Here is a 15,934-nt window from a genome sequence, read left to right on the forward strand (position 1 = left end):
GAACCGATTGTTTGCTTACCATCTAATCTACTCAGACCTTAAAATGTGGCCTAGGAGATCATCAACAATATAGGCTTCATCTGTGACTGGTCAATGTTTTGTCTCATCAGTGTATTCCCTGAAAACAAGTTTAAATATCTTCCAATATTTAACCTCTGAAGCAAATATATCTTAGGATGTGTAGGCAATTTTTCACTGAAAAGTAATACTAAAATATTGATTAAAATACTGATTCTTTTGCAGTGAAGTCATTTGAGTCCAAATCTCCTACATCTCATGTTTTTGCTCTCACTCTTTTACTTGTTCTCTCTCTCTCTCTCTCTCTCTCTCTCTCTCTGAGCGTGGAGGATGTTTTCATTAGCTGTGCAGACTGAACAGTGGTGAAGGTCGGCATGATGTGCTGTAGACGTTTGGCTTGTTTCTGTGCGTGGAGGAGCCGTGGGCGCTGCAGAAAGTGCTGGAAGCATGATTTCAGCAGACACCTCCGTCTAATAACGCAGCGCAAGCCACTGTATGAGACGCTCGTCCTACTATGCTGCATCACATCTGCATTGTCTTCCGTACAAATATCAGGGAATATCAGGAATGCTGGTAAAAATATTATAGTGAGGGTACGATGGTGTAGTGATGTAACAGATACCATATGCTTTAATATAGTATGTTACTGAAAGAACACCATATTTCATCCTATGGAATATAATCCCATATACTATGTTATTTTCACAGTACTCAAAGGCACTACAAAGAATACAATAGAACTACCATGGTGGATGGTAAGAAGTGTAACCACTGACATAACAGATGAGAGACAAATGAAAGGAAAATCCGTTACCTCCTGAGGCATTCTGCTTTATGTGTTGACTAACAAGTACATAAAATACTTGATTATAATTTGAACTGCAGTATGTTATTCGATATTACATTTAAAGTTAAAGTACCCATATTATGCTATTTTAAAGGTTCCTAATTTAGTTTCGGAGGTCTCCTATAATAGATTTACAAGCTTCTTTAAGTCCTCTTTGAATGTACTTTGCCAGGTCTTCATCATGCATCCAAGGTCTAAAAACACTTTCATTTTCTTATTATATGCATTGCACATCCACCTAAATTCTCAAAGATTCTGAAAGATTCGTTCAAAGATTCAGTCCCCTCCTTTCCGAGCTTTCTCTACTCTGATTGGTCAGATGGCCCAGTCTGTTGTGATTGGTCTACCGCTTCTAGCACATGTCAGAAATGAAACACTCATTACCATATCTGAATTTCAGTCTTCCTCAGCACTTGATACACAGTGATACGAACAGTAGCGATGACATCGATTTACTTTAAACTTGTGCTAAAGAATAGTGTTCTATCCCTCCAGCAGAGTTCCAGAATCTTGTAGACTCAGTGAGCATGTGGTGAACTAGGACCTCACTTTGGGCTAGATTTACTAAATAGGGCAAATTAGCGTGAGATAGATAACAATTCCAAAAACGCACAGATGGGTGACTGATGATGACGAGCAAATTAAAAAACACCATAATGACCATTAGCATTAGCATCTGGTTTCAAGGTCCCGTATTATGCCCCTTTTCACAAGATGTAAAATAAGTCTCTGATGTCCCCAGAGTGTGTATGTGAAGTTTCAGCTCAAAATACCCAACAGATAATTTTTTACAGCATGTTTAAATTGTAATTTTTTGGGGCTCAGAAAAACGCGCTGTTTTAGTGTGTGCCCTTTAAATGCAAATAAGCTGCTGCTGGACGACCCAGGGGGCGGAGCTTCATGAGCTCGCGCTCAGTCTCTCAGGACAATTTCATCTCACGGAATGATGATAATATCAGAAACTCTCAGTAACGGTGTTCATTTCGAGTCGGACAATAATGCCTACAGAGTCAGAGTGCTGTATAGAGATGTAACAGGTATAGTTTAGTAGTTTAATTACGGTTATTATAACGTATTTGTCATCTGCTTGTATGTATCCATTATTTATTAATAGCCTACAAGTCTGCTGTTTCGGACCAGGTCCGAATGATGATCAAACATATACATGATGAGTTTAATAAAGTTTATTGTACATCACACAAAAGATGAAGCATCAGTTTTACTTCAGAAAATCACCGTAAGAGCTGAGTAAACACAGTAAGTTATAAGAAGTGCGCAAGTACATAAGCGAATTTCGGTAGAGTTGAGGGAGCATTTCTGTGGGCGGAGGTTAGTCAAAAAACTGTTCTACTGACGTCATTAAAGAAGGAAGTAGAGGGATGTAGTCCAAACGGGCCGTTCGATGTAGGCGACTTCTGTTAAATAAAATATCTCGCTTGGCATTGAACTTTGAGCTTTATAATTTTACAGATATTATTTATACTCTAACAACAACAGTACACACTAACTAAAGTTTGAAACATGGGATCACGAAGAACGGGACCTTTAAAGGTGCACTGTGTAATATTTAGGAGGATCTGTTGACAGAAATGCAATATCATACATAACTATGTTTTCAGTGGTGTATAAAGACCTTACATAATGAACCGTTATGTTTTTATTACCTTAAAATGAGTCGTTTCTATGTACATACACAGCGGGTCCCCGCTTGTATGTAGATGGAACAAGAACTTACTTTAAGTCACAATTTTGCGCCGTCATGTTTCTACAGTAGCCCTAAACGGACAAACGCGTTTTGTCACTATGTTGTTCTTCGTGTAAGGAAGCTAGCTAAAGTCAGCGAGTAAATAAAACACTGACACAATGATGAACAAGTAACAACAATATTCGCAATAACATTTCGTTTTACTGAATAATTAAGTAACATGATTTCTTACTTCATCTTTGTAAAGAAACCTTTTTGCCGAACTGGCTACTCTCTGCTGTCTCAGACGATGACGTCTTTTCCTGTCGGCCACCGTAACTTCTGTTGGTTGCAATTCACAACCTCACCACTAGGCAACCTCCTACAAATGCATAGATCTGCAGCAAAAATACTGCCTTTTAGCACAAATTTTTCCACTGCGTGTCTTTAGTAAATCCCGACAGTAGTTGTTTAACACCATAAGAGGGTTTTAAAAACAAAGGAAGGTATATAACAAGTACTGAACAAGTACAAAACTGTACTGAAGCTATTCTGCACTGTAGTCGGAATGTCTTAATCCAAGTGGCTGGCAAACATTCACAGAATAAAGCCAGCATGGCCGGAGCCAAAAACCCGCTGAACACGTCGCACACCGAGCCGAGGGCTGCTCTGAGATCTGTTCTCATCTACACAAATGTTTTTCCCTGCGTGATGCCGACGGCACGGAGAGTTTGCTGTCAGCAGCACAGCTGATGGACACAGATGAAAGAGTCACGGTGGGAATGTGGGCTGATCCACATCCATAAACACTCTTCACACTATCCTCCACCAAGGAGCCGTACTGACTGCTTTTGTCTCACCCAGACACGATTTTAACCAAATATAATGGAGAAAGCATGACAGCCTCTCCATGGAAATGCACAGAGAAGCAACAGATTCAGGAATTTAGTTTGACAGACATCTAGCAACAGGGAGGGTCTAATTGGTTCGCCTCTTACATGTAACCCTGCCGTATCGGTTGGTAGATAGCGAGAACCCTCTGAATAGATAATATGTGTGTGTGTGTGCTTGGCAGGAGACAAGGAGAAAGAAAAAAACAAGTGAAGAGAACAAGATGCTTCCAGAAAGAGAGCAAAAGCACCCCAAACAGTCCATGGCAGGAGCACTAAGGGTTTCTGATAGTTTTGAATAGATTTGAGCTTATTCTGAATTATGCATGAATCTGTGAATCTGAAAATAGTGTTATGATCTTATGTATATTTATTGAAAATGTAAAAAACGAATGCACAGCATGTACATAATAACAATGATGATAAAAACTGTACAATCTAGTTCACCCCAAAAAATGAAAATGTAACTTTTTCACAGAATAGGGACTAAAATTTAGGTCTGTTTATCACACCATATGTTGGGTTTCCATGTTTTATGGAGACATTCCATAGACATAATAATTTTGATATAATTTGGCATAACGAACCTAGTGACGAACCCCTCACAGAAAACTTTATGCATTTGTACATTTTCAAAACACATCAGTTAGTCTGATTATAAGCTATTTTCCTCACGGGGACCAAAAATGTCAAAAAGATTTTGGATGTTGCTATCTTTTGGGGGCATTTTGTTCCCATAATGTAAGCATACCACACACACACACACACACACACACACAAACACCACTAATAATAATAATAAAAAAATAAATAAATGCTGTAACGTGTAGTTCTATGTCTGTTTAGTTTCACTGGGCCTCATTTGCAAAACGAGCGTAAGGTCATTTCCACGCAAAACATTTATCAATATGGACGTGAGCGGTGGCTACGATCACATCTCAGGTCTCAGCTCGTATACGCAAGTTTTTGAGTAAGCCTGAACTAGCGTGCAGCAGAGTAAATCTGAGAGCATGTTTTCATTTTGATTATTTTCCTGACTGACAACCTACACTTTTTAACCGATCATTATCCATTAAACGTCAAGATTAGAATGTCAAATTAAGATTCAATTCAATTAGAATGGATAGGTGTTTGTGGCCCATTAAAAAATACCACAAATATTGTTTTTGCAAATAGCAGCATAAACAACAGAACATGAGGATTCACACATCGTCACATCATTCTTTATTTCTTTATTTTATTAAATCCAACTGATGGCGCAGGCGCCTCACGCGCGCACAGTCACACAAGATATCAGTTCTAGCGTTGCTAATTTGACATTTTAGCCATTCATCCTAACTAAAATACAGTCAACAAAAATATTTATTTGCATAAAATGCTAGCTATTAAATTATCCCTAGTAAGAAAAAAGTTCTGACATTTTATTTAAAAAAATTATAAAATGGCATTAAAAAAAAGGATTGAACACATACACACAAAAGCTATTTAGATTTTTTGTAACCAAAAAGATAGATTTTTTTTAATTGCGCATGATATCTATTAGGTACAGCATGCGTTCCATCACATAAGAACAGAGAACATGCATGTATTGAGCTCCATATGGGATAATTCAATACTAAAATAACCTTTTTAGTATTAAGCTCTTTACAAGCTTTCAGAGACAGTATCCGGGGATTACATAAAAATCTACTCTATAGCACATCTTCCTGACCTTGAGAAAATAAATGGTCTCAGACAAACCCTTTACACACACATCGAGTTACAGTGCGGTCTCATTATGTCTGTATAATACACACTCAGGGGACTCAGAGATATTGATTACTTTCCGTATTGAAGGTCAGCGAACATGTATCAGGTATTAATGCAATAATTGCTATTGAAATACCCAACAAATACACAGGGCATTATTCTGTGGCCTTTCTTTAAAGTGGACCTATTATGCCCCTATTTACAAGATGTAATGTAAGTCTCAGGTGTCCCTATAAATGTGTCTATGAAGTTTCAGCTCAAAATACCCCATAGATAATGTATTATACCTTGTTGTCCATTTTTGTCGTTCTCGTGCATGTATCTTTAAATGCAAATGAGAAGATGCTCCCCACCCCCTGGCCGCTATTTAGGCTACATTTACACATGGATGGCTATTTTCATAAACGAACATTTGTGCACACGAACCCGTGTATATGCTGTCAAGAGCATGCCAAACCTGTAGGTGGCAGTGTAACAAGAAGCTCAAGCCCACGTTAGCCAATCAGAATCCCGAAAATAGTCACATTCTATGACGTCGCTGCCTAAAACTCCGTTTTTCTCAGTTTACATGCAAACGTGCAAACAAAGTTTTCCTAAATCTCCACTCTGGCCGGAGTTTTTAGAAAGAATCGTTTTCAGAGGCGAATTCTCCGTTTGCGTGTAAACGAAGGGCACAAACGCAGGGAAATGTCTCTGTTTTTCAAAATAGCCATGTACGTGTAAACGGGGCCTTAAAAACACACAAAGTTCACATAAACACAGATGGTTTACGTCAGTACCTAAAGTAAACAGCGGGGTAAGAAATAGCATGTGTATATTAGATCTGTTTATTAAAGTGACAACAGCATAATATACAATACCTGTTTATGTGAATCAAAGCACAAAAGAAAAACAGAAAATCACTCACTGCTCTTGATTGAATAACTTTAGTAGCTTTAATAATTAATAATTAATAATAATTAAATACTGCTGTTAAATGCCCTGGCGAGGAGAATAACATGGCGGACTGTGTACAGCTCACTGAGGGGAGGAGCTAAGCTAATAGGGCAGATTCCGTCGCCAGTTGTGGGCGGGGCCTGTTGCAATGTGATGTCAATAACAAACAGGAAAATAACAGAGTGGGTGTTTTTTTTTTAGTTTTTTTTTTTTACTAACAATAGGGTGCCGTGGTTGCATACACACAGTGCAGACTATTATGTTCAAAAACCATACAAAAGCAAATTTTGCATAATAGGTCCCCTTTAAAAGATTATTCTGAAAATAACACACTAATGAAAGTCAAGGACTATGGCTTAAGCTTCATCCATACAGAAGCTAATGCAGGAGATAGAGTCATTCATAATGACCATCCGCTAATGCAGGACTGTCACTCAGCAAGCATTTCCATTAAAAACAGACTTAATCTGCCTATAATAGCCTTTCAGCAGTCTCATCTGAGCCTAATCTGAGTCCACTCCAATAACTTTATAATGAATTAAAGAGACCAGACAGATGGGACATTTTCTGAAATGCTAATGATGCTCTAAATGCTATTGTGATATCACAATAAAGGTCATACCATCAAAAAAATTGTGTTGTTGTATTAAGAATTCGCAGTACACTGTAAAATAATATTTTACGAAGTTGTATTACTGGAGAATCTTTTACAAGAAATTACTATTTCAGTCTTTCTACTTCATGTTTAATTCATTGGTACTTGCCAGTTCTTTCCCAGACTTTAACTTCACGAGTTCACACTTACAAAAAAGTCGGACAGAATAAATGGTATGCATATTTGGCGTGCTGTCCGAGGAGAGGGCTCCAGATTCGGTATTCGGCCCGAACCCAGAGTACTCCCCCCCCATATTCCTGGCTGTGGAAGATACAAGCCAAGAGTGAGGAGTCGGGGTAGTGGAGGGATGCTGAAAAACTGTCGAGGAATGTAGGTGAGTCGACTGAGTGAATATATGCTTCCTCTCATGCTGATAGGATAGACATGATGATTGTTGATGACAAGTTGATTGAATTGATTATTTGAAAGTGCTCCTTCCAAACTTTGTTTAATGAAACATCATATAGTGCCGGCCCAGATCTGGCCCACATATGATACACGTGGAATCCACACGTACCAAATGTGGGCCGGAACTGGGCCGACACTATGTTGCTGTCTGGGTTGTAATTATTTGTGAAATTTATAGCGAATTCTGAGTGAATATTGTTTATAATACACCAAATTATTGTGGTGCCTACACTAAATAAGTGTAGCAAAGAAAGAAGTGCTTAGGAAAGAACAGAAAAGATGAGGTATAAGACATTCTCATACCTGTTCGTCAAATTTGGTGGGCATATCTGCCAGACTGCTGCTGTCTGTTAACAGACTGAGGTCGAGCTCACTGGGTCCTGTGGAGAAAAGCAAAAGATACAATCAAGCTCCAAGAAAAGGCATTTGAAAGAAACATTGTATTGAGGTCTGAAAGAGGAAAAATACAGCAATTACAGCAAAGCCTTGTGTGAAAATAAAGACACTCTTGTACCTCTAACTACTCTCCATCATTGAAATTAAGTGCTGACGGTTCTTTATTGTTCTTTACCAGTAATTGCTAAAGGAACTCGGGAGTCCTTTCGGTAGCGTAGGCAACAATCACAAAGGTTTTGTTTCCTATATGTTAATTAGTCATTCATTTGTGGCACGAGTACATGTTTCACCAGAGCAAAGGAAGAGTTCTGAAACTGATAGTGAACTGGCTTCTGTCTACACAGATTCTTAGATGTTTTCATTGTGGAGATGGTTATAGTCATTTTCACTTGTGATGATTCTCTTGACAAAAGGTTAAGATTTAAGAAAGTTAAATCTTATTTCTGTTGGTTTCATTTATTTCTAAAAATGATTATGCCAAAGTGTTCAACCATTCATTGAGATTTTAAGAGAGTTTTGTTCATTACAGTCTATAGAGAGTCAATTTGACATGGAACCTTCGTCACAGGGGTCTGGCTTCAGCCATGTGGTCATGTTTTCCATAAAAGCATCTGTTCTGAGTTCTGATTCAGCTCAGCGCTGCACTTCCACAGGCTGGAAGAGGCTGATGCCTTTTGACATCGGTCGCCTCTGTTATCCCCTGACAGCTTCATTCCCTGTCCCCCAGTGCTAAACCAAACGTGGCAGCATCTTCCCATACAAAAAGAACAGGCTGTTTCAGCCTACTACCCTTTTTCATACTGCTTTTTCTTCTGAATGAGTCTTAGGGGAAGAGCAGCTGTCTGTTCTCATACTATGAAGTACATGTGGTGGGATTATATATTAAGGGAAAGACTTTGCACCTGAGACCACAGGAAGTAATGGAACATTTCTTGCCCCAGTAGGATTGTGAGTCACAGATATATATTTGTTGATAGAGACGTGGCATTATTGGAAGAGCGTTTGGGGGATCGTGCGAGTGGGCGGCAAGGTCATTCCTGTGATGCAGTACCTTTTGAACTCTGCCACTTTTAATAAATGAACATGCCTGACGTATTTCTATAAAAGGGCAACAGACTTTCAGAAATATGCTCTGGTCAAGATCAGGCACCATTATGTGAATAATCAAACTTGATGGCAAGAAAAACATTTCAGTGAAGGACTGGGAGTTAGTTTACATGAGGGGGTGAACTATTCGACTTTTGTACCCTATAACTAATGGTGGAAGTACCCACGTTTTGCCATGTTCACTTTGCAGGAACTGGGAATGATTCTAGTTCTAGGAACGTCTTTTGGGGGGACTAAATTAGCTCCTACTTCAGAGTAGGGTCTAACCCAGCATGACAGGAACTGCCAGTGACGTAAATGTAGGGTTGATTGGCCGAACGCATGCGAAAAACTGGTACTCAGCATTTTTAAAAAGCCATGTAAAGAGTTTATATCCTATATATTTACTCCACGAACATGGAAAACAGCAACACATGGACCAACGCCGAAGTACAGGCACTTCTCAACCTTTACAGTAAGGAGAAAATCCATCATGACTTTGAAGGAACCAAGTGAGACATGCATTATGTATTTTTGCTCAGCAAAATTAGGCATCTTAGCGACATTGGGCATCAACAACACGGCAAACGCTATAATACTTTTTCGTAAACGGTTTACTTTCTTTGTTTAACAGTTCCATCTAAAAACGTAGGAAATAAAACTGTTAAGCAGATTGTAAACTAATGAAAACGGAGAATGTGAGCATTGTGTGCTCAGGCTCTGGCTAAGTCAATCTTAGCTCTGTCAAAATAAAGGTACGCCACACCGTCGAATTAAAGTCCCACACAACAACCAGAGCAGCAGGACGTAAGTGACGGCCACTTCAAAGTTCCAACTGGCGGTGTGAATGCAACCAGGAAAATGGTCCTAGGGGAACATTTAGTTCTCGGGGGACTGCCCTGGTAGCTAGTTCAACTACCTGGTGCAAAAGCCCCTAATGATTAAGGATAGCAAAAAAATAATGCATCACAGAACTGGTTTTACTTAGTTCACATTTTTTACGCATAATGCTAAGGATCCATGTAAATGCAAATTTTGTCTTTAGCACAGTATGCACATACTGTATACGCTCAACCCGATTTTTTTAACCTACAACATGGCTACGTGGATAAGAGATTGTGTGTAGAAAGTTAGAAAGTACCCGCATTTGTACAACGGGGTGTAAAATCCGTATCCCGGTGCTCTTTGGATAATTCGACTCATAAAGACGTATTAAGCCAAGGGACTCGAGAGTTTAAGTAAATATATATAAAAAGTCTATGACACCCTGATGAAAGCTCATTAGACGCAACGCGTCGGTGTGCGGTTATCTGTAAACTTATTTTTATTTTTGCGCACAAAAAGTATTCTCGTCACTTGATAAACTTAAGGTTGAGCCACTGTAGTCACTTGGACTATTTTAACGATGATTACATAGAAGCCTATGAAGAAGTGAGCCAGCTCTCAGATTTCATCAAAAATATCTTAATTTGTGTTCCGAAGATGAACGAAAGTCTTACGGGGTTGGAACAACATGAAGGTGAGTAATTACTGACAGAATTTTCATTTTTGGGTGAACTAACCCTTTAACACTGGAGTTCTATTATTAATATCACAGTTCGATGACAGTAATAGGAGACTCAGAACATTGTTTTCAAATCACTGTGACGTTTTTTTTTTTTTCTGTCAGCATGAAACAGATAATGACACAAGATTTATTATCAGCAGGGTTAACATGGCAGGCGGGTGGAGGTGTTATTAACCTATGCTTGATTTGATCTGCAAACACCACAGACCCGGTCTATAAAGCCAACGGCTAAAAGCTTGACAGAGCCTCATCAGTCTCTGATGCAATAAAATTAGAAGTTGCCCTGGTTTCCAACAGAATTCCACTAGCGCACAATGCCATGTAATTAACACTAGCACTATTATTATGCACTGTCAGTGTAATGTGGCACATGCATTGCAACTGGTCTCCTTCACTAAAATGAACAGTTGTTCATTATCAATGAAAGATTAACTTTTTCACAGGCTTAGATGTGTGCCAAAAACATTGCATATACATTAAGATTGAAGAGTTTGAGGGTCAGAAAGATTTTTTTTAAGAAATTCATATTTTTATTCAGCAAAAATGCATTAAATTGATAATTGTGACAGTAAAATAATAAATAATAAAGTCATAAATTCAGTCATAATTTTAAATAAATGCTATTTTTTTAAACATTTGAAAAAATATATCATGGTTTCCACAAATATATGAAGCAGCACAGCTGTTTTCACCATTAATAATAAGAAGAAATGTTTTTTCAGCATCAAATCATCATATTAGAACTATTTCTGAAGGATCATGTAATCCAAGTAATGATGCTGAAAATTCAGCTTTGACAACACAGGAGTAATATATATATATATATATATATATATATATATATATATATATATATATGTATCTATATATATATATATATATATATATATATATATATATATATATATATATATATATATAATATTCAAATAGAAAACAGTTATTTTAAATTGTAATAATATTTCACAATGTTACAGTTTACTCTATTTTGTATTAAATAAATGCAACATTGGTGAGCATAAGACACTTCTCTCAAAACCATTATATATATATTTATTTTTTTAAGATTTAAGGGTTTGGGGCTATGTTCACTTCTGAAATCTTCTGGTCAAGTGCTCCTGAACATGATTAAATGCCAGTAGATTTAAACATCATCAACTGCATCCTGTCAGCATCCACAAAGTGTTTCTGCTCAACATCTTTCTTCAGCTCACAGCTGTTCTAAAATATACCTTCATCGCTACAAGTCCTCCTGAAGGTGGTAAGGTTATATCAGGACACGTAGGACAGCTTCAGAGGCCTTCAGACACTGTTATCTCTGCCTGTTCTGACTCAGGTTTGACAAGCTTTGCATGTGTTTGATCAGCTGGGTTGGGTAATCAGTGAACTTATAAGTAGAAAGATTGCAAATCTGCTCAAATCTGATTGGGCCCATCACACATTACAGGTTTTTGCGTTCCATCTGTGCCATCATTTAACTGTTTACACTGCCATTTTTTATTTACCTCTTATCTTACTGTTTTTCAGAATCTGAAAAAATAATAAATTTTTTATAATAATATTATTTTTTCAAAAATAAATAATAAATAAATAAATAAATTATATATATAATTGCTGATCCATTTCTCAATAGACACAGTTCTCCTTATCAACTTTCAGCTTGGTACAGCAATTAATTTCACATCCAAAATGCACTAAAATTACCAAAAAATGCTCTTATTCAGCTTTTTTTGTATTAGGTTTTTAACTTAGGTTAAACAGTTTTGAAAAAAATATGTAAATGTGTTAATTGGCCTGTTGGTACATGGTGTTTTGGTGGTGTTTTTTTTGTCTGAGTGGGAAATGAATTCATGTCATTTGAAAGTAGTCACTGAATGCATTTTGTGCAAAAGCAATGGAATATTTTCACAGTTTAGCCCACATACACTGCTGTTGTGTTCACTGTGTGAAGAGTTTTGAAAAAGTGACCTAAGTATTGAGAAATTAGTCCTAGCAATTAAAAAAAAGAAAAAGAAATGTGTTGTCTGAGCAACTACAGCAATAAGTAGCCTAATTAAAGACGTTTTTAGATTTTAGAATAATATGAATATATTCACTTAATTGCTTATAAACTTTGACCATTAGGTGGCACTGTTACCAAATTGACATGGCATGGTCAGTGTGAGGTGATAATGACACATGCAAAGATTGGTGTCAATATTCCAAAGCATTGCAAAGTTACAGCCTCAGAATCAGTTTGGCATCATGCCATCAAATTCACTGATGACGGTTTGTTAAAAATGACCAAAATGCCAATGACCCATCTCGAGATTCGTAACGATAGCGTTTTATGACAAAATGGGAAAATTGGGTATCATTTGACACTGCATGCTGCACCGAAGAGACCAGATTTATGAAGTTCTAAGCTAAAATAAAAATGTTCATATCTCCTGACCAGTAGGTGGCGCTGTGCCAAAACACAGAATGTAGCCTCAGGTCATTTTTGTGATGACCCGTACCAAGATTAGTCGCAATATGCTAAAGTGTTGCAGAGATATAGCCATAAATCAATTTTAACATGCTCTTCGTCAAATTAGTTCGGTGGTGTTATTAGAGAATGGTTTGGTTTATCAAAAAAAAAAAAAACAGATTTTAATAACTGTTTTGCCATCATGGTCTGACGATGATGTGAGCCAATTTTGGTGAAAAACATGTTATTTGCATGAACGCAAGTACAACTTCGGACAGAGACTCCAGAGACTCCAAATTTGGTGTGTTTCAGACTGTTCAGACTGTCCTCTATCTGTGTGCCAAATTTAATCATTTTTTCCACAAGCGGTTCTATGGGCTGCCTGCCATAGTCTTCCACAGAGGAAGAAGGAGAAGGAGAAGAAGAACATGAACACTAACGGATACAATAGGTGCCAACGCACCTTCAGTGACTGTCTCTAGGGTTAGTGCCCACGCTGGACTTCTCAAATATTTCAAAAAAAGGAATACGATTGATAAACAGATGCTAAATTAAATATGTCTGAAAATATTTTAGGTAGGCTTGAGTTGCATATTTATTTAGTGTTATTGTGTATTTACAATTGGTTTATGAATAATTAATTTTTTCAATCTTTTGTAAAAAAAAAAAAAACACACAAAAAGATAATATAAAACCATTACAATATTTCTTTGTTTGTGTATAAATGCATGTAATCTTGTTATAACTGTATTCATTCCAATATACTGTGTTATCTAAGCTACAGTAGATACATAAAGTATTGCTGTTTCCAGTGTGAGACGGCAGGGCCCTGACACTCACGTTAATAATTCAGCGGCAAGTGAAGGACAAACGTTTAATACAACACTCACAAACTGGCTTTCCCTGACAGCCCAAATCCATTTAGGCCAATTGATTCAACCCGTCCACGTCTTTTGGTGGTTTTCAGCCACGCCGAGCAGCACCAGGGAACACTTCACCTTCATGTGGAAGTCTGCCACTTCTTCACCTCGAGGTCACATGGCCCAGAGAGACTGATAGCAGCATTAATGCCTGCACTTTCACACAGACCCCTCACCCACCGACCTCCTTATTCATCCTCTAATCTCTCACTTGTAAACAAACAACAGTTTCAACTGACGCAGACTTGACAGCGCGATGCATGGGGAGCCATGGATAGTCTATTTTGAGCTCTTACGGGAAAACTTTCTTGCAGTGACTTTGCAAAGACCTTTGAAAGAAAGATCAAATTCACTCTGGGTGCTTTGGTGTCGTTCAATGTGGCACGGGATCAAGAGTTCTGTGATGTGCGCTTCCTTTGAGGCCGAGGAAATCTCGAAATGGGATTATTAATTCAATCCAGTGTCTGGAAAACTTTCATTTTGTGGCTGGGAAGTCTAAATCTTTTTCACTCCTTTGAAAAAGTTTTTTATAGAGACAATTTGAATTTCTGCTACTCTGAATAACACAGAAGACAAAAATAGCCTCTGAAGTACATCTATAGACTTTGATGCTTTACTTCTGAAATCCCCATCTTAATCTTTGTAAAGAGCATGAAACTGATTTTCTATACAACCAATTACAGTTATCTTCAGCCAATTTATCCTGACCACCTCCGTTGAAGCCACGGCCGCAGTGTAAAATGGTTTGACAGACAATTTCTTTCCTGTTTTGACATGTTTCCTATTGAAACAGAAAGTTCAGATTGGACATCTTTGTTTAAATAGCTATTGCAAAGATGGCTTCTCTCAAAATGTAATATTGCAAATAAGTTAACGCAGGTCTGCTTTAAGATCTTATCTGGCATCGCCCAAGTTGCTAAATATGCTTTACTAACTTTCTAAATCATATTTTATGAAAATATATGTTAATAACCATACATTATAAAAACAAGGGAATTGGATTTACTGCTAATATTTTTCTATAATCAATTATCATAATTTTAAGCAAAAATGTACACACATTTGTGCACCAGTTTAAAACAACAACAACAACAACAAAAAAACAAAAACAAATTCTAGGCTAATAAATATAGTATATATATGAATATATATATATATATATATATATATATATATATATATATATATATATATATATATATATATATATATATATATAATAACTATAGGTAGTAACCTTTAGCCTACAGCTAAACATAACCTTAACCTATATAGTTATATATTAAATTACAGTACTTTTATTGGGTAATTACACTGTAACTACACTGTAATAACTGAAATAAAGTGCAATCAACACATTTGTATATTGTCTGTATGCTACAATGCCTTGTATATTATGTACTAAATATGTCAAAAATATTTCCTAGTAAACATTTTCTAGCAAAAGCTTGAGAATATTCATACTATCGAATTCAACACAATTTTGTATAAGACTGACAAATAAAATCCACTTTTAGGAGTACACTATCACAGAGATGGCTTCAAATGTAACAGATATGAACTAAAAGCAAACGTTTCAGGTTTCCAAGCGTGGTCAGTGTTGATCTTATGATGGATCTTATAAAGGAATGAAGTATCTTTACCTGCCACAGGCTCTTTGGTGGGGTACAGTTTGTTGTCGACTGTCATGCTGATGTCACAGAAGACTTCCTCTTCGTCTCGATCTGCATCAAGCTGTATAAATGAGAAAGCACTTGTGTCAGGCATTATGGGTTCTTGACAGGGTAGACAGAAAAAAAATATTTGGCCCTAAACACATTTTACTGTACGAAATGTTATTCTGTTTTGATGAATTGGACGGACAGTTAAGGGTTTATTGATTTTACCAAGTAATAATAAGCTTTACAACAATACATTATATATATATATATATATATATATATATATATATATATATATATAAAAAATATTCTATCCCCATTGTAAATCAGGTTTATTAGCAAAATGTACAGACTTTCAGCTGTTTTGCAATGAACAGATCTAACAAAAGTAATTGAAAGAGCTCAACACAACACAAGTTTCAAGTGGTTTCCCCAAATCCAACTGAAAATGCAACTTTTAATGACCTCTGCAGTCTCAAAATTATTCAACCCGCTGAATAGAATCCCTCACAACAGCACAAATCTGCAAAACAGGTGTTTTCAAGCACATGTTGTACAGTAGAAAAATGTTGTTTTTTCCTCCTCAGTTGTAGCTGCCTTAATAAACATATCAAAAATGCCAAGATTTATCCCACAACTATTTACAGAAACTATTACACCGGGATGAC

At 37.0% G+C, this 15,934-nt stretch overlaps 1 protein-coding gene across 2 annotated transcripts in view; it reads right to left on the reverse strand.

Annotated features, from left to right (window-relative positions):
* ak5 (adenylate kinase 5) overlaps window positions 1-15,934 on the reverse strand; it is an 89,848-nt gene that overhangs the window by 12,045 nt on the left and 61,869 nt on the right. For both annotated transcript variants that reach the window (XM_084120066.1, XM_084120067.1), the window contains exons 7-8: window positions 15,249-15,339; window positions 7,491-7,567 (exon numbers count right to left, since the gene is read on the reverse strand). In XM_084120066.1, coding sequence (XP_083976192.1) covers window positions 7,491-7,567; window positions 15,249-15,339 — 168 coding nt within the window. The remainder of the gene's footprint in view (window positions 1-7,490; window positions 7,568-15,248; window positions 15,340-15,934) is intronic.

This window comes from Abramis brama (assembly GCF_963993115.1).
Source record: "Abramis brama genome assembly, chromosome: 7".
Lineage (NCBI taxonomy): Eukaryota > Metazoa > Chordata > Actinopteri > Cypriniformes > Leuciscidae > Abramis > Abramis brama.